General features: G+C 33.4%; 3 protein-coding genes across 3 annotated transcripts; 2 read left to right on the forward strand and 1 right to left on the reverse strand.

Annotated features, from left to right (window-relative positions):
* The first annotated feature begins 416 nt into the window (after positions 1-416).
* LOC144430609 (solute carrier family 22 member 15-like) lies at positions 417-1,806 on the forward strand. The gene is made up of 5 exons (XM_078118619.1): positions 417-571; positions 841-985; positions 1,122-1,298; positions 1,419-1,527; positions 1,668-1,806. Exons 2-5 carry the CDS (start codon positions 892-894, stop codon positions 1,804-1,806), a joined length of 519 nt encoding a protein of 172 aa, XP_077974745.1. The 5' UTR covers positions 417-571; positions 841-891.
* A 3,666-nt stretch (positions 1,807-5,472) lies between these two features.
* On the forward strand, positions 5,473-11,509 carry LOC120329990 (organic cation transporter protein-like). The gene is made up of 13 exons (XM_078118620.1): positions 5,473-5,618; positions 7,034-7,112; positions 7,304-7,459; positions 7,650-7,753; positions 7,990-8,144; positions 8,656-8,845; positions 9,126-9,255; positions 9,525-9,669; positions 9,804-9,980; positions 10,101-10,209; positions 10,350-10,449; positions 10,542-10,705; positions 10,858-11,509. Exons 1-13 carry the CDS (start codon positions 5,473-5,475, stop codon positions 10,961-10,963), a joined length of 1,761 nt encoding a protein of 586 aa, XP_077974746.1. The 3' UTR covers positions 10,964-11,509.
* Positions 11,510-12,393: 884 nt separating this feature from the next.
* Positions 12,394-17,955, reverse strand: LOC120329992 (organic cation transporter protein-like). Its single transcript, XM_039396802.2, has 13 exons — positions 17,776-17,955; positions 17,499-17,577; positions 17,165-17,320; positions 16,673-16,776; positions 16,157-16,311; positions 15,682-15,871; positions 15,461-15,590; positions 15,229-15,373; positions 14,865-15,041; positions 14,264-14,372; positions 13,655-13,754; positions 13,228-13,391; positions 12,394-12,618 (listed from the first exon to the last, which is right to left on the reverse strand). Exons 1-13 carry the CDS (start codon positions 17,919-17,921, stop codon positions 12,516-12,518), a joined length of 1,758 nt encoding a protein of 585 aa, XP_039252736.2. The 5' UTR covers positions 17,922-17,955; the 3' UTR covers positions 12,394-12,515.
* Positions 17,956-18,195: the final 240 nt, after the last annotated feature.

Genomic DNA, 18,195 nt, shown 5'->3' on the forward strand with positions numbered 1-18,195 from the left:
GGTTTCTACACTTGCTTTATTGGTATCTGCCATTGGTCACACAATATTACCAGGCGTAGCATACTTCCTACGAGATTGGAGAGAACTATGTCTATGTTGTGCACTATGCTGCATTCCGTACTTTTTTGTTCATTTTTTCATCCCGCGATGTCCAAGGTATTGTTTTAACAGTTAACAGTTTAAAATTGAGATGGTTTATTGTTACTTATTGCAAATCTCAAAATACCCATCAACATGTCAATTAATTCTAAATGTTGGCATAAATAACGAACTGAAGTATGCTATTGATAATACACTGAGTTTAATTTTATGATAATTAATCTATGTCCATGTCTGGATGTCTTAATCATTGATAATGGAAAATGATTCGTGGTATTCATTTGATAATTTTTGTTATACTAAATTTCGCGTTTAATCACATTTCAAAGCTGTATAATTCCGATGGTTGTTGTCAAAAGGATTGGAAGATGAAGCAAAGAAAACCATCGAGAAGATTGCAAAAAGTAACAAAGTTGAACTTTTGGATAATGATTGGAATCTGGTTGTTAAAACAGAAAGAGAATACATCGAGGTATTTTTTATGTAAATCCACATACACACACATTATTTACATCACATTCAATTTTCGTTCAGCGGACGCATGAATACATTTGTACAAGCGATCTGCCGTGATCTTACATGCTGCTAAATCAGTCTCGTCGTAATATAATATCGGAAAAACCCTTGTATACGACTTACTTCCCAACATTGTAATGGATAAAATAGACTTTCAAAAAAAGAATTATAATTTTAATAAAGTATAATCCGATTACATTCTTTAAAATTGTTGTGAATTCACAGGCCATCTCTAAACAGAAAAAATACGTTATCCCAGATCTTTATCGGCCTCCAATGATGCGAATTGTTTCTTGTAACATAATTTACTTATGGTTCGTTGTGAGCTTGGTGTTTTATGGACTTACTCTTAACGTTGGAACACTCGCAGGTAATTCACAATTTGTTTCAATATTTATCACAAAAAAAGTAATTAAAATGCGTTTCGTAATTCCCTTGATTTAAAACCTTTCTGAAACGCCGTCTCTCAAAAACCATGTAAAGTTGAAGGTTTTGATGATTTTCAGGTGACCCGTACGTCAATGCAACATTGAATGCTTTTGTTGAAATTATCGGATACTTTTTGTTTATTGTTTGTGCAAAACCTGCAGGAATGAGAATTACTTCGAGTGTTTCATATTTTCTTGGTGGAATATTCTGTTTAACAGCAATGTTTCTAGCACAGTTTGCAGATGGTAATGAAGGTAAGTTGCACGAGCAAACCTATTTTGGAAAAGTTTACAATGTTACATCGAATTATATCCAATTATCTGTAGTATCTACTTTTATAATCGTAAAATTTATCCAAAATATGTTGTTTTCAGCCATGATAGAAGCAAGTCGGTGGATAGCAATATTAGGTAAATTATTTGCGAGCATGTCGTTCACTGTTGTCTACCAATATACCTTGGAGCTATATCCAACTGTCGCAAGGTATAATTTTTGTAGCGATAAGAACAGTTTTTTTCTTGCATTTCGTTAGTAATACTCTCTTCTGGCTATAAGGTTTATTTTATATAACTCCTTCTGTTTTATTCAATGATTTCACCAAAGTACGTTTTCTCACATTTCAGGGGAACAGCTATGTCAATGGGATCTATGTTTGCTAGAATTGGGCCAATAATTATGCCATTTACTCTGCAACTACAGCAAACAATTCCTTGGCTGACTGAGGTACAGTGCGATGTTATTGTTCTAATTTTATCTCTTTAAGAGTTTTTTTTTTCGTTAAGGGAAACCATTGAAATTGAATGTTGAATTTATCAGACTATTTTTGGAACATTTGGAATAATAGCCGGAGCAACAATTTGATGCTTCCAGAAACTTCAAAAGTGGACTTGATGACATCAATCGATCAAGCTGAAAACTTTTACCGAAGAAACATGAGAATTATTGTCAAACTGTTTCGAAAAACTGGAGTATATCAAAGGTACCTTACAATTTTGCATACATTTAGAAATGAGTTACACATAAATGATTCAAATCCGGAATCAAAAACAGTATACTCGTACATTGCAAGCTAAAGACAAAATGTGGCCATTTACCACATTAGCGTAGTTTTATCCGTGTCTTTTCCTTCCTTTTCAGCGAATCAAACGACAATAAGAAACCATCGACATCCGGCGAACTTAAAGAAGGATATGTATTTAAATGCGACGAAGAAGATATGTATTTATATACATCAAAGTTATGAAGCCATCTTGGTAAATATACTATGTTGACTGTCGCCTTTTTGTTGAAGACAATGAAATACCATAGTAAAATTTCATGGCACAATATTGATGTTTTTCAGCATCAACCATCCAGCGGTATTACACCTGTAAAGTGGCGTTCGATCAGTTCATAGAATCATTGCTGACAAAGACGACAAAATTTATATTTCAACAACATTTTAACAAATAGAGGTTTTCCTGGATAATTAAGATCATTGTAGCTTTTTCTGTTTTGCTGACACATACATCTTTGATTAACCCTTGTAATTTATTATAAATTAAATTATTCTAAAGAAATGTCTATTCGAGAATCTGATGATGTCGAATCTTCTTAATTCAATAACCTTTTGTAAATGGCTGTAGTAAACATATTATAAAAGAAAATTATTATATTTATTATATTATTTTGCATACCGTAATTTTACTACATATAATTTTGACAGTTGTAGAGTTAATTTCGATTTCATCTGGCCATAAAAATATTTGTATATGTTTATTATGATTTGAAGAGACATTATTATGTTTTTAAGAGACATTGTTATGTGCTCGTAATCCTTACGCATATTACGGAGTTCAACGATTCTTCATTCTCATCACCACAAATCAAAATACGTGGTGACAGCACATTTGCACCCACCCACATTTGCATATAAATGGCACCTGCGGACATTTGCACCCATGAATATTTGCACCCATGAATTTTGCTCCCATGTACATTTGCACCCACGTACATTTGCACTAACTGACATTTGCACCCATGGAAATCTGCACCTACGTACATATGCACCTGCGGATATTTGCACCCGCGTATATTTGCACCCATGTCCTTTTGCACCCATAGACATTTGCACCCATACACATTTGCACCCACGTGTATTTGTATACATGTGCATTTGTATCCACGGTCATTTCCGCCCATGACATTTTCTCGTGTACGCATTTTCTTCGTTAACATCTTTACCCGTGGATATGTTCACCCACAGTCATGGCCAATCGCAAATAATCGTGTTTCAGACAAACTTCAATTACTTAGTATAAATATATATTTGTTCGGTTAATACATAGACCAAGGCAATCAAAAATGGTCACAGATAAATTCATCATGTCAGTGTTAAACCAATTGTACAAGACAAGAGAGACGTGCTTCGAAAAGAATAATAGAAAAAGAGAGAGAGAGAAACGATCTCGGCATGGCGAAAGCAGGATTTATATGGAGCAAATTTGCTTTTGACATTTGTCCTTACTTTGTATTGATTTCTGCATCATAATGGTGTACAATGCATGTTGTTTTTCGACTGTTCCGAGGTTTCGCTCGATCGGAGTTAATGGACGGAAATCCAAATTAATCGCGAGTAGGTTTCCAGTGAGTTTGTCTTCATACTTATTCATTACATCAGGATGTCATTACAACTTCTCCATGGATGTACATGTTTACGTGTGCAAAAATTCATATATATGCAAATGTTCATAAGAGCAAAGTCAAAAATTCCATTTCTGCTGATCTCCTGCGACACCACATTTTGCATCTATAGTCCTTGAAAAAATTATTACCCCATGACATGAACAATAGATATTTTTTTGTTTTGTTTCGTTTAACAATTTTGGTTTACAGTGTTTATCCTTACAAGTCTTGACGTTCATTTAGTTCTCCCTTAATTTCTGCCACTGCTAGCGAATTAAGAACATCGTTCATAACACTGGTGAAATGGATCAAAATAACAGATGGAGTCGGGTTATCATCAAATTGTGTTAGATATCTCTCAGTTAAAAGTCGCGATCCATCAAACGATATCGCCAAGAACACGTGGTACTTTTGTTTGTTCATCTTCGACAGTTATATTTGACTGGAAAGGTGGATAGTATTAGGTAATTCACTAACAGTTGATGTTTCCTAGTGACCGAAACTGGTGGCAACACCAGGTTCGCCTCTACTGCGATAGCATTAAAAAAGGAATACGAGAGAAAATGAATAGAAGAGATGCAATCCCGTTTCACCGTGGTACTTACGGTACTCAATGGAGAAAATTTGAAAACTAACCGCGTAAACCCATTTCCAGTCGGTGCGGCCATATGTGTCTTAGTTGTTAATTTCCGGTACTGGAAGTGTTAATAGCGTTCTCGCGTTACATCATCAAAATCGTCATGTGAATTTTTCAATTTGCAAATTCCGTAAAAACAGTTGTAAATTTCTCTGTAACGATTTTAGCTATAATATTGGTAGTGATATTTTGTTGGAGAATAACAAAAATAAAAAGTTATAATTGAAGCTTAAATTCATGGTTGTTTTTCACAATTTTTTGGGCATTAGGTCGCACATGTAAAATAATATTGGAGAAGTGCTCTTTTGCCTCATCTCGCCAGTTACAGATTTTTCAGCCTATTCAATTCATCGAATAATGTGACGAAACTATAGAGAATAAATATGGACTAGTTGTAATAAAACAGTTTGTGTTTGATATTGATATATTCGACAATAATGCATCATCTACAATCAAACGTAGTATCCCGCCAAAATATAAACTATGTAATCTGTGTTATCAAATTTATCAATCCGTAAAGTGAAACCAGGTGTGGCGCAGCACGCTCTCGTCTGTCTGCTGAGTACAAATTATTCCTGATACAGGGTGCATTTACGATTTGTGCATGCTTAGTAAGTTGAATCATTATATATATGTGTCAGTGGCACTGGATGTTTTAAACCAATATTCGCTATGCTGCAAATTCTGTAAATAATATTAAAAAAAGACTGTAAATAACGAACGTGTAACGCTTGATAGCTCTAGTTTGATGAGAGAAGATATTGATGATTGCGCCATTATTGCCAGTAAACAAGGTTTTTTGCATGACGCATTGCCGGGATAATCCTCATTCTGCTGCACGGACATCGTGTTTGCCAAATGATAACAAATATTTGCAAACTATTAGATTTGGTAGTACGTCCTCATTTAAGTCATTTTTTCATCGATGTGACATGTTTAAAGATTGAAGTTCCGAATTTATATATATTCTTAGGAAAATCGGCATGTATTTTAGACTAATAGACAAAATCTATAGGTCCAAACTTTTGAATGTTAGAAAGTTTTCCAATAAGATAAGATGAGTGTGAATGCTAATAAATGCTTTGTTTATTTGAAAGAGGAAAGAACTATTAGGTTTGATAACTGGAATGGATTTAGATCAACTTTTACAAGAAAAATTAGGGGGAATAAGTAGATATCAATGGCTGATCATTTTTGCTTTGAGTTTGCAACCATTGGGAAGTTCATTCATGGGTCAAACAAATGTGTTTTTCAGCGCTGTCCCAGATTACAGGTAAGGATTCAACACAAAATATAGAATTTTAATTAGATGTATATATAGGTTATGAAGCAGCCTATTTTGCTGTTTAGCTAAGCGAAACTGTTTTTTGTTTTTCGTTTATTGGATACCAATAACTCCGCAGTGTTGCAATCTATTTTAAAACATTCTTGACATATTATATCTAGTCGTGATTTGTTGTTTGCTTACCATATAAGCTTGTCCTCTGCATGGCACTACTTTATTTGATTAACCAATAATCGCGTTCGTTGAAACTAGGGATGTAAGTTTCAGAATTTCGAATCGGGACAATTCGAATTAACATCAATTCGAAGCAGCATAAGGAAAGATGGCTTGATTCTATTTAAAAAAAATTATACAGATAACGCGAAGCAATTGCACGACACAGCGTCGTTGTCTCTATATTGACCAAAAGTGTCCATTTCTCTTACGTTTAAAACTTTCCAAAGTCGTTACCATCCAAGAGGTGTTATATTTCATGTTGGGAGCAGCTTTAGAGGGAACAATTGTTTTTCTCAAACTTTGTCCGACTATTTAAAATCTTACGAAGGTTCGCAAATATTCTAATATATATATAAACTTTTAAATTATCTTCATAATTTTATTATAATGAAATATCATTGCTTTACACCCTATTAAAAAAGTCTGCGATGCTTCCTTCGTTATCATTGCTTCTTTTAAAATAATGGCGTAAACGGTACTAACTAGCCTTTATCAGTTGGGTGAATTTTGAAGGGCAATTTTAGGAGAAACAATCGCTATACACCCGGTATTGTTTGCAAACATAATTGTATGTAAGTAAATATGTAACTGAGTATACGTCTATGTAACAAGAAACAAATCTCAGTCGTAAAATATTTGGTAGTTGACACAGCCATGGAATGTGTTTTTCTAGTAACTTAATTCATTCTTTAAGCTCATAACTATTGTTGTAATTATTGAAATTTATACTATATGTATATATATATTACTCTCGGATATAAAGAAAGATAACGATAATATACTAAATAGAATCAGATTCGGAAATATTCGAATAGGAGCATTGCGATTCGAAATTCGATTAAAAAAAAATTATTTGAAACTTACATTCCTATTTGAAACAGCCATACATCATAACATATTCTAAGAATATAATACAAGAATAAGAATATAAAACAATGTTTAACTGCTTTGTTAACAAAATCAAGCAAAGTCATTTATTTTCACGTGAGCTATGTCTTCCGAATATTCGTTTCAACTGGCGACAAATGCATTTGCGTTGAATACTATAGTATATCTATTTTGTGTTCGATTGATTGCTTCGACATTTTATACATAGATACAAATACTCGTACTCGTACTCAAAGTGGCTTTATCTGTCCATTGGATATTTATACACAACTTGTCCGCAGATTTTCTGATATTTTCAGGTGTTCAGTGCCACCTTTAGATGATCCGAACATTTATCCAGAACTCACGGAAGAAAACATCACAACGCTCATGATTCCAGTAAGACAGATAATGCTTTAAAGTTATTTTGGCGTGATTTTAATTTTATCTATGAACACAAATTTCCAAATTATAGTTACATTTCCAAATTATAGTTAAATATCAAATGATATTTAAATTATCAAATCGTTAGTTTTATGTTTTGAACGTTGATCTATATGTTTCATTTAATTCACGTTTTCCTATTTTAGCCGGGAGAGTCGTGCTATAGATATGATTACAATTTATCGAAGTGCAATGGCAATGGGGATTTGTCCTGTTTGAGTAATTCTGACCCAGGAACAATGGAATGCGATGCAGGTTACATATACGATGATACATATTTCGAAGAAACTACTGTTTCTGAGGTAGGCAAGAGACATTGATAATACAATTTCATATACAATTACAACGTACTTTGGGAATAATTATTGTAGAGTACATACTCAAATTAATTCAAATGGTAACAAGCTGACGAGAGTGAAATCTTTATAAGGGATAGCATCAAAATCAACTTTGACGTTGTGAATAGGTAATACTCTTCCTTTTTATTTGCAGTGGGATCTCATTTGTGGACGAACTACACTTGATTCATTGGCAAATTCAATGTATTTTGTTGGTGTATTTATCGGCTCATTCATAGTTGGCCCAATGATGGATTGGTAACGAGCAATTAAATACAGCTACTTTATATCCTTTTTATTAGTGTGAAGTTATTCATTTCATTTTTTTTTAATCAAATTTGAGTACAAATATTAAATATGACTTTTGTGTTAAATTTTCAATTCCATGTTTTTCCTCTCCTTTTCCTAAAAAATTAATATCGCGAGATACATATAAACATCTATATACTTGTTCTTCAATCTCTAACTATCGCCCTTTTACACATTTTGAACAGGTTCGGACGTAAGATGAGTATTTTAATTCTAAGTGTGTATTCAACCATCATTGGAATTATTCTCGCCTTCGTTCCTTCGTATGAAGTTTACATTGGTCTGAGAACTCTCCTTGCAATAGGATCAACCTCGTGTTATTTGGCATATTATACATACGGTACAATATTTTAAATCTGCTCATGGTTAAACTTATTTTCAAATGAGAAAAATTTAAACTGTAACATTGTTTAGTTAGATGGTCTAGAAGCAAATGCTTTTTTTTTGAAAACACAATCGTGTTAAAGTGCAACAGGATTGTTTGACTACATAGTACAGTCTCATTTATTTCTGATACAGCATCATCTTGCGTAATATCCATACGGATCTACTATAGTATGGTAACTATACCATATACACCCAGGGGAACAATAGGAAATTGGTCTTGCGCAAACCCACTCATAATTAAGTTACCAAAATTGAAAATAATATACCAACCCATTATACAACAAATTGTATATCTATCTCTTTTTGACCCAATTTATTTCATTAAAAAGTTCTCAAAAGTTATATTGTTCACTTCTTTCTTACCAATTGAGCTTTTAGCTGTTTTGAAGTTATGATTGAACACTGTGTAGCATATATCAAAACATATAGCAAATCAAAAACGACAATATTTCGGTTGTATTCAGTTTGTGAAATCGTCGATAACTCCTGGAGGACCGTGGTTTCTACACTTGCTTTATTGGTATCTGCCATTGGTCACACATTATTACCAGGCGTAGCGTACTTCCTGAGAGATTGGAGAGAACTATGTCTATGTTGTGCACTATGCTGCATTCCGTACTTTTTTGTTCATTTTTTTATCCCGCGATGTCCAAGGTATTGTTTTACGGTTGACAGTTTAAAAACAAAATGGTTTATTGTTACTTATTGCAAATCTCAAAATACCCATCAACATGTCAATTATTTCTAAATGTTGGCATAAATAACGAATTGAAGTATGCTATTGATAATACACTGAGTCCAATTTTAAGATAATTAATTTATGTCCATGTCTGAATGTCTCATTAATAATGGAAAATCATTCGTGGTATTCATTTGTTATTTCTTGTGATACCAAATTTCGCGTTAAATCACATTTTAAAGCTGTATAATTCAGATGGTTGTTGTCAAAAGGATTGGAAGATGAAGCAAAGAAAACTATCGAAAAGATTGCAAAAAGTAACAAAGTTGAACTTTTGGATAATGATTGGAATCTGGTTGTTAAAACGGAAAGAGAATACATCGAGGTATTTTTTGTGTAAATCCACATACACACACATTATTTACATCACATTTAATTCTCGTTCAACGGACGAATTAATACATTTATACAAGCGAACTGCCGTGATCTTACATGCTGTTAAATCAGTCTCGTCGTAATATAATATCGGAAAAACCCTTGTATACGACTTACTTTCCAACATTGTAATGGATAAAATAGACTTTCAAATAAAGAATGTTAATTTTAATAAAGTATAATACGATTACATTCTTTAAAATTGTTGTGAATTCACAGGCCATCTCTAAACAGAAAAAATACGTTATCCCAGATCTTTATCGGCCTCCAATGATGCGAATTGTTTCTTGTAACATAATCTACTTATGGTTCGTTGTGAGCTTGGTGTTTTATGGACTGACTCTCAACGTTGGAACGCTCGCAGGTAATTCACCATTTGGTTCAATATTTATCACAAAAAAGTCATTGAAAATGCGTTTCGTTACTCCCTTGATATAAAACCTTTTTGTACGCCGTCTTTCAGAAACCATGTAAAGTTGATACTTCTTTATGATACAGGTGACCCTTACGTCAATGCAACATTGAATGCTTTCGTTGAAATTATCGGATACCTTTTGTTCATTGTTTGTGCAAAACCTGCAGGAATGAGAATTACTTCGAGTATTTCATATTTTCTTGGTGGAATATGTTGTTTAACAACAATGTTTCTAGCACAGTTTGCAGATGGTAATGAAGGTAAGTTGCACAAGCAAACCTGTTTTGGGAAAATATACAATGTTACATCGAATTCTATCCAATTATTTTTAGTATCTACTTTTATAATCGTGAAATTTATCCAAAATATGTTGTTTTCAGCAATGATAGAGGCAAGTCGGTGGATAGCAATATTAGGAAAATTATTTGCGAGCATGTCGTTCACTGTTGTCTACCAATATACCGTGGAGCTATATCCAACTGTCGCAAGGTATAATTTTTTGTAGCGATAAGAACAGTTTTTATCTTGAATTTCGTTAGTAATACTCTCTTCTGGCTATAAGGCTAATTTTTATAACTCCTTCTGTTTTATTAAATGATTTCACCAAAGTACGTTTCATCACATTTCAGGGGGACAGCAATGTCAATGGGATCTATGTCTGCTAGAATTGGGCCAATAATCATGCCATTTACTCTGCAACTACAGCAAGCAATTCCTTGGCTGACTCAGGTATAGTACGATGTTATTGATCTAATTTTATCTTTTTAAGAGTTTTTTTTTCGTTACGTGTGTCTATTGTAATTGAATGTTTAATTCAACAGACCATATTTGGCACACTCGGATTGATAGCCGGAGCAACAACATTGATGCTCCCAGAAACTTCAAAAGAGGACTTGATGACATCAATCGATCAAGCTGAAAATTTTTACCGAAGAAACATGAGAATTATTGCGAAACTGTTCCGAAAAACTGAAGTATATCAAAGGTACCTTAAAATTTTGCATACATTTAGAAATGAGTTACACATAAATGATTCAAATCCGGAATTAAAAACAGTATACATTGCAAACTAAAGACAAAATGTGGCCGTTAACCACATGAGCATAGTTTTATTCGTGTCTATTCCTTCCTCTTCAGTGAATCAAACGACGATAAAAAACCATCGACATCTGGCGAACTCAAAGAAGGATATGTATTTAAATGCGATGATGAAGATATGTATTTATATACATCGAAGTTATGAAGCCATCTCAGTAAATATACTATATTTACTGTCGCCTTTTTGTTGAAGACAATGATATACCATATAATAAAATTTCAGGTGCACAATATTGATGTTTTTTCAGCATCTTAATCTCCTTATCAACCATACAGCGGTATTACATCTGTAAGGTGGCGTTCGATCAGTCTATAACATTATTGCTGGCAATGACGAAAAAATTTATATTTCATCAAAATTTTAATCAATAGAGGTTTTGAAACTTTTCAGGCATAATTGAGATCATTGTAGCTTTTTCTGTTTTGCTGACACTTACATCTTCGATAACCCTTGTAATTTATTATAAATTAAATTATTTTAAAGAAATGTCTATTCGATAATCTGATGTGATGTCGATTCTTCCCAATTCAATAACCTTTTGTAAATAGCCGTATAAACATATTAGGAAAAAAAACTAATATATATATATTATATTATTTTGCATCGTGTGATTTTACTACATATAATTTTGATACTCGTAGGGTTAATTTCGATTTCAGCTGGCAATAAAATATTTGTATGCGTTTATTATGCTGGGTTAAGTGTCATTCATCAGTCGAAGGACTTGCCAGGTCCAGCAAACTGCCAACGAGTATGAACAATCAAAGAAATAACTGGTTCCAATGAGTGATAACGTTGCGGTATGCTCCAAGCAGATAGATACACTGAAGCGCTTGTCAATGACGCGAAATGCAAGAAAGATAGAACTAAAACATTTCGATAAATTCTGTAGCAAACTCTTTGTTAATCACTGCATTCGTCCACATTATACGATTGTGTCCATGTGAAATAGCAGCATCCAAATATGCTCGGTCAAAATTAATAAGTAATTGGAACAGTTTACATGTGTGTGATTGGACGGAAATGCGATTGTAGAAAGATAGTGCAAACTAACGTGCAAGGAAATAACGAGCAGCATTTTTTACTAGCGTTCCAAAATGAAATGTGTAGGAATCGTAACTTTTGCTGCCAATATAATGCGATTCTCTTGATATCGATGTAAATGGACTGACTTCTTTGCCTAATAGTTCAACAATATATTTTAGCTTACATTTGAAACGGAATCTCACGATTGTCAAGCTTGAAAATTAACTTGCCATATTTTAACAAATTTGTACATCTTCAATATCATTTTCTATAATTTTTCCCATGCTTCCTATCCTTTCCCGTGCTTCCTATCCTTCCTTTACTTGTTTTCGCAGCCTACTCGGAATCCTGTCTGCATTTCTATCGCTGATTATCGCTCAATCTAAACGTTTCGCAGTAGACAAAGTGACAAAGTAATCTCACAACAAATCAGACTTCAAACAGACTTTAGACAACAAATCAACTTTTTAAATAATTATACAAGTTCCAATAGAGTTGATATTTAATCAAATTCAAAACTTGGAAACATATTACGAATACCGTAACCCCTTCGGATGCTGTGAGCGAATAGAAAGTTATAAATCAAAGTATTGAACATTTTACAACCCTTTTTATACACAATCACAACCTTATTTCAATTAAAATCTACATCTTAAATCAAGTTCGGTCATCACAATTTAGATGTATGCTGGTACACTTCCCCTTCGTTATAATCGAGCTCATATGCAGTGAGTTCATCAGATTTTTTCTCCTTTTCTTCGTCGTCGTGTTTACTAGAACATATAAAATTTGTATTTATAGGGTGATTAGAACTTAGAAATCATTGTGTAATTTACACATAACTACTTAAGGCAACACAAGAGCTGCGTAGCTGAAGACAACTGAATTTTTAGTTGCAGTTTTAAGTGAAATCAAACAATAATACAATATGACATACTGACTAAGTTTTCTAATACATCTTAGGATTTTTCTCATCAATTTTATCCATCTACAAAATTCATTGAAAATTCTTGGACATTTTTTACTAAGAAATTCTCTGACTTAAAAGGTTTGCTCTTGTTACAACTTGAAGCTCAAAACCCGGCTCGAAGTCTATCAAACCCGTCACATATGATATTATCTCAAAGTGACAAAGTCAACTGCTCTTGAAGGTAAAGCTGGCCTGGTCTTTAAAATTATGATGGGATCATTCCCTCCCAAATATTTAGGATAATGTATCTTTGGCCAAGCGTATTCTGACTCAGACAGATTCCAATACCTCCAGCAATAGTCAGATTTCAAATATTTAGTATATATATATATAACATGTACTTTGCTGCATATCCGACTTAAACGCCAAATAAAACTCGTGTCGTTTCAATTATAAATTTGTTTAACGATACCTATGGTAAATATCGGTTTTTCCCCATAGTTTTGCAATGGTTTTCATGTTTTCCCTGTAGAAATTTTCAGCTTGATCAACTGAAGTCATCATATCTGCCTTTGATGTTTCGGGAAGCATCAATGAAGTAGCCCCGGCAATGATAGCAAGAGTACCAAAAATAGTCTGAAAGGCAACGATTTAATTTTAATATTATAAAAAAATATCTGATTCTAACAATTTGAGACCAAAGCAAATGTTTTGCAAGCAAAATATAAAAGAAGAAATTTGTAATGAGGCTCGCTAAAACTCCCGTGAATTTGAACAACATCGCATTCGCGATTTTACTTCTTAATCTGGTTCGGCGTGCAGTGTCACCAATCGCATTAGTTGCATTATGAACCAATATGTCTACAATCCACACGTTTCTTTTAGGTACATTGTTTTACCTGTGTAAGCCAAGGTATTTCTTGTTGAATTTGCAGTGTGAACGGCATAATGATTGAGCCTATCCTGGCTGACATAGATCCCATTGACATTGCGGTACCTCTGATAAATGAGTAAAGTATACAAGAAAAGACTTAATTAAATATTTACCATGCACACAAGATCAAATTCAATAAGATTATGTATAGGCCTACATATGTGAAGACAAATTCTAGCAACTCATTCTTTGAGTGTTTGTTACCTTGTCATTTTTATATACCAAGCTATCTGAGGAAGAATTAGTATGCAAAAATTGCAATTATTCATAATAGTCAGGGAAATAAATATGGATAAATCGAAATATGAATAAAACGTCTATGTTTGCGTTATATGTACTAAATGTAAATTCAAAAACACGGGCTACTCATTCAAAAAATGACATGGCATGTATATAATACTGCACTCATTGTTTAATTATTTTGTGTCATCAAAATTATCAGCATTCTTCATTTTAACTTAAAATCACGGTGATACTGAGCTGTATCAAAACGTTTTGTAGAGATTCAGTGTTAAATTTCGACATAACAAGATCATGAGAAGGACGTCTATTTTGTAAAAGCGTATAGCCTCACCTCGTAACAGTTGGATACAGTTCAGCAGTATATTGATACACAACAGCAAATGACATGCTTGCAAAAAGCTTTCCCATTATTGCTACCCATCGACTTGCCTCAAGCATTGCTGAAAAATTAATAATAAACTTTTTGGATGTTTCTTGTTGTTGCGAACAAAGGTACGAATATCCTACTGTATTCACCCTATGTGATTCAAGATTCTTGCTACACACTATAATACAAAAGTATCTCTGTAGCGTTCCATCTGACCTAGGTCAGACTTCTTCGGGTACGTGTATTTCACAATGAGCCAATGAGGTGAAACGAATAAAACATATTCAATAATTGATTGATTAATATTTAGGACTCAGTGATATTAATCACCCCTCTAGGATACAGTTGTTCGTTCTAAAGTGAGAGTCTTTATTTACAGTTTGAGAACAAATGTACATTCTCGATTTTGATTCCGACAGGTAATATTCGAGTCTCTTTACTATACCTGCGATAAAATATTTTTCTAATAACGCTGCAAAGTATTTCAGAATAAATCTAGGAAAATTAAACAGAGCTAATTTGCAGAAAAGTTTGAATATTTATATGTAAATATATGCATCCCCACCTGCGTCACCACCAGAAAACTCAACCAACAGCATAGTTGTGAGACAACATACACCACCAAGAAAATAAGATAAACTCGATGTCAATCTCATTCCTAAAAATCTTGCGCTTGCGAGAAATAAAAGGTATCCAATGATTTCCACAAATCCGTTTATTGCAGCATTCACATATGGATCGCCTGTGTAAAAAATATAGGTTTGCAACCATAATACCATATGCCTTTTTTCAGATACATAAATAGTGAAATGGGAATTTTATGGAGTTACATATTATTTGTTTTTACTTATGTTGTAATTTTTTTTTTCGTGCAACATGATTAAATGATACGTGAACAGTGAAAACCATTTCAAAATGTGTTTTCTCACCTACGAGTGTCCCAACGTTTAATGTCAATCCATAAAACACCATGCTCACAACAAACCAGATGTAAATTACATTGAGCGATACAATTCTCATTAGCGGTGGCCGATACAAATCAGTGAGGAAATATTTCTTTTCTCCTGCCGATGCCTGAATAAGATTTATCCTTCAATTATATAATATATTTACTAAAAAATATGTTTTCAGTTCGCTTGATATATCTTTCCAGAAACTGACCCTAATATTTTCCATTTCGGTTTTCACAACAAGATCCCAATCGTCATCGTTCAATTCCACTTTCTTACTTTTTGCGTAGCGTGATATTGTTTTCTTTGCCTCATCATCATGACCATTGGTTAGAAGCCATCTGAAATATTCAATGCCGAAGATTATTCAATCGGTGAAAGGTAAATTGTGCCACTCATGTTAAAGTTATGAGCATAAAAATACATTCTTACCTAGGAGATCTTGGTATAAAAAAAAATATCAAAACATAAGGTAAATTCAGCAGGGAGACGCATATGCACAGGTTTCTCCAGTCCCGCAAAAAGTATGCGAGTCCTGGAAGAACGGTATGCGAAAACGCAGTTGCCATTTGAGCATACATTCCTACTATTGATCTCGATTTCTTATCGGAGATTTCACTCACTAAAAATAAAGTTAAGAACAATTAGTTTATAGAGATGGATGTATAAAGTATGCAATTTACTCCAGATAGTTTTAGCCGATTTCAACTGCTGTATAATCTGGCTATCTGGCTCAGCTCAGTCGTGATTCAACCAGCTAGCTAGCTTTGTATCAAGTCTATAAGTGATATAAGTATTCGATACTCAAGTTGACTTTTTCTTATGAACTTCAGGGAAAATTGCCTAAAGTCGTAAAATGGGAATTTAATTTACCACACAAAGAAACAAAAATGAATTGAAATATTACCATAGGTATAATACGCCACGAAGCACGGAATTCCAGACATAGCTGTTAACACTCTCATTGCAATGTACACTTCATACGTCGGAGAAAATGCGACACCTAATCCAGTTATTATCAACGCAATGCACAATATCAACATGCTCAATTTTCTTCCAAACCTAATAAAAATACAAAATCGTTCAAAATGGCAAATTGAACTACAGGTGAGCCGAATTCTCTACTAATTATATTTATCAAAGTCAAATTGTCCAAAAATGAACGTGTTCCTCAAAATTTATCCATCATATTAAATACCGCTGTATGATAATAAAATATAAATAAATATATGCCAGTATATAAGCAGGATTCTTATTTCAGGCGCGGTAAACGCTTTATAATTAAATTGAGAAAATCATGGCACTTACCTTATTGTGATGTTCACGTTGTAAAAAAGACAAATGATTTCAAGTTAAAAAGATAATTGCTATTGAATATTAACATTAAGACATGGCAGTAATTAATGAATATAAATCCACTCACCAATCCATCATTGGACCAACGAGGAAAGAACCAACAAAAACACCGACGAAATACATTGAGTTTGCCAGGGAATCGAGTGTTGTTCTACCACATATAAGATCCCACTATATACATAACAAAAATATCCTGTTTACATTACCGCGTGATACACGATACGTTTCCAATATTATGACAGGTAACAGCATTGCTCTGCACTAATACTGCGTTTAAGTGTCAAAATCAACTTAACTGTGGATTTAGTCGATGTACAATGAGATAATTATTCACTTTCCTATACTCGTGTTAAAAGCAACTCCGGAACTGCATGTTATGTAACTTCAGTTATTACCTTCCATTGCATAATAAGAACGATGAAGCAAGAATTTTGGCAACAAATGAGGCTATAATATATACTTGGTGGGACTATGGACTACAGATAAAACTTGCGTTGTGAGGAACAAAATTTTGCGATAAAACTTCGTTTATCAAAACAATGACAGCCTAAAAAAGAACCTCAGAAACAGTAGTTTCTTTGTAATATGTGTTGTCGTATGTGTATCCCTGATCGCATTCCATTGTTCCAGGTTCAGGATTATCTAAACATGACAAATCCCCATCACCATTGCATCTTGATAAATTGTAATCATATCTGTAACACGGTTCTCCAGGCTAGATTAAAAAATATGGCTCAGAATAAAAATAAATCCTTCCTAATATCTACTAAATCTAGCTATATATCTGGCAAAATTATTATGCCTATCCAATTTATCGAGCAAACTGTAACGTTTTATGCTATCTTCCTACATCAAATAAATTAGAGATTTTTAATGATACAATTGTAACTCACCGGGATCAACAATTCCGTAATATTTTCTTCTGACATATCTGGATAGATATTTGGATCGTCAAGCGGGGGTACAGTACACCTGAATATCAATAACTTTATCAGAAGCAAATTTCTACACGAACTTTAGTGCTGTAACTTGTGATATGAATACGTTATATTCTCAATTATCAAATTCTGGTATTTTATTTAGCAACGATTTTAATATATTATGAAACCAATACTTGAAGATTACTGCTCAATAGAGTAGCTCACACTGGTATATATATATAAATTTTACCTGTATTCTGGAACAGCGCTGAAAAATACAGATGTCTGAGACATAAATCCTGTACCGAATGGCAACAAGCTGACGACTAGAACAAGCCCCACTTGATACATACTGATTCCACCGAGTTTTTCCTCAATGAGTTGATCCAAATCCATTTTGGTGAAATATTTACTACAATGTCTAAATTGTTCATTAGAATATACATAACAATATCTTAAGTTTAATTTAATTAATTGTCAATCTCATCTAAATCATGCCTCCAATATGCAACCAATACGTTTATCTTTTGTTCAGCGGAAAAAAATCTCTCCGCGTGGAAGAAAAATTTTATCAGTGATGAAAGTAATATCAAATGATTCATCCATTATTTTATATATATTTGTAGACTTCAATTTCACGCCTATGTAATTATTTTGGCCTGGTTCATGA

The sequence above is a fragment of the Styela clava genome, chromosome 12, assembly GCF_964204865.1.
Source record: "Styela clava chromosome 12, kaStyClav1.hap1.2, whole genome shotgun sequence".
Classification (NCBI taxonomy): Eukaryota; Metazoa; Chordata; class Ascidiacea; order Stolidobranchia; family Styelidae; genus Styela; species Styela clava.

Coding starts and splice junctions, on each gene's coding strand:
- LOC144430609 (XM_078118619.1), top strand. CDS start 892: ATGATGCGAATTGTTTCTTGTAACATAATTTACTTATGGTTCGTTGTG. Junction 1,299..1,418: donor GTTTGCAGATGGTAATGAAG/GTAAGTTGCACG, acceptor TGTTGTTTTCAG/CCATGATAGAAGCAAGTCGG. Junction 1,528..1,667: donor CTATATCCAACTGTCGCAAG/GTATAATTTTTG, acceptor CTCACATTTCAG/GGGAACAGCTATGTCAATGG.
- LOC120329990 (XM_078118620.1), top strand. CDS start 5,473: ATGGATTTAGATCAACTTTTACAAGAAAAATTAGGGGGAATAAGTAGA. Junction 8,145..8,655: donor TTTGGCATATTATACATACG/GTACAATATTTT, acceptor GGTTGTATTCAG/TTTGTGAAATCGTCGATAAC. Junction 10,450..10,541: donor CAATTCCTTGGCTGACTCAG/GTATAGTACGAT, acceptor TTAATTCAACAG/ACCATATTTGGCACACTCGG.
- LOC120329992 (XM_039396802.2), bottom strand. CDS start 17,921: ATGGATTTGGATCAACTCATTGAGGAAAAACTCGGTGGAATCAGTATG. Junction 13,755..14,263: donor CTGTATCCAACTGTTACGAG/GTGAGGCTATAC, acceptor CTCATTTATCAG/AGGTACCGCAATGTCAATGG. Junction 13,392..13,654: donor AAATACCTTGGCTTACACAG/GTAAAACAATGT, acceptor GTTGCCTTTCAG/ACTATTTTTGGTACTCTTGC.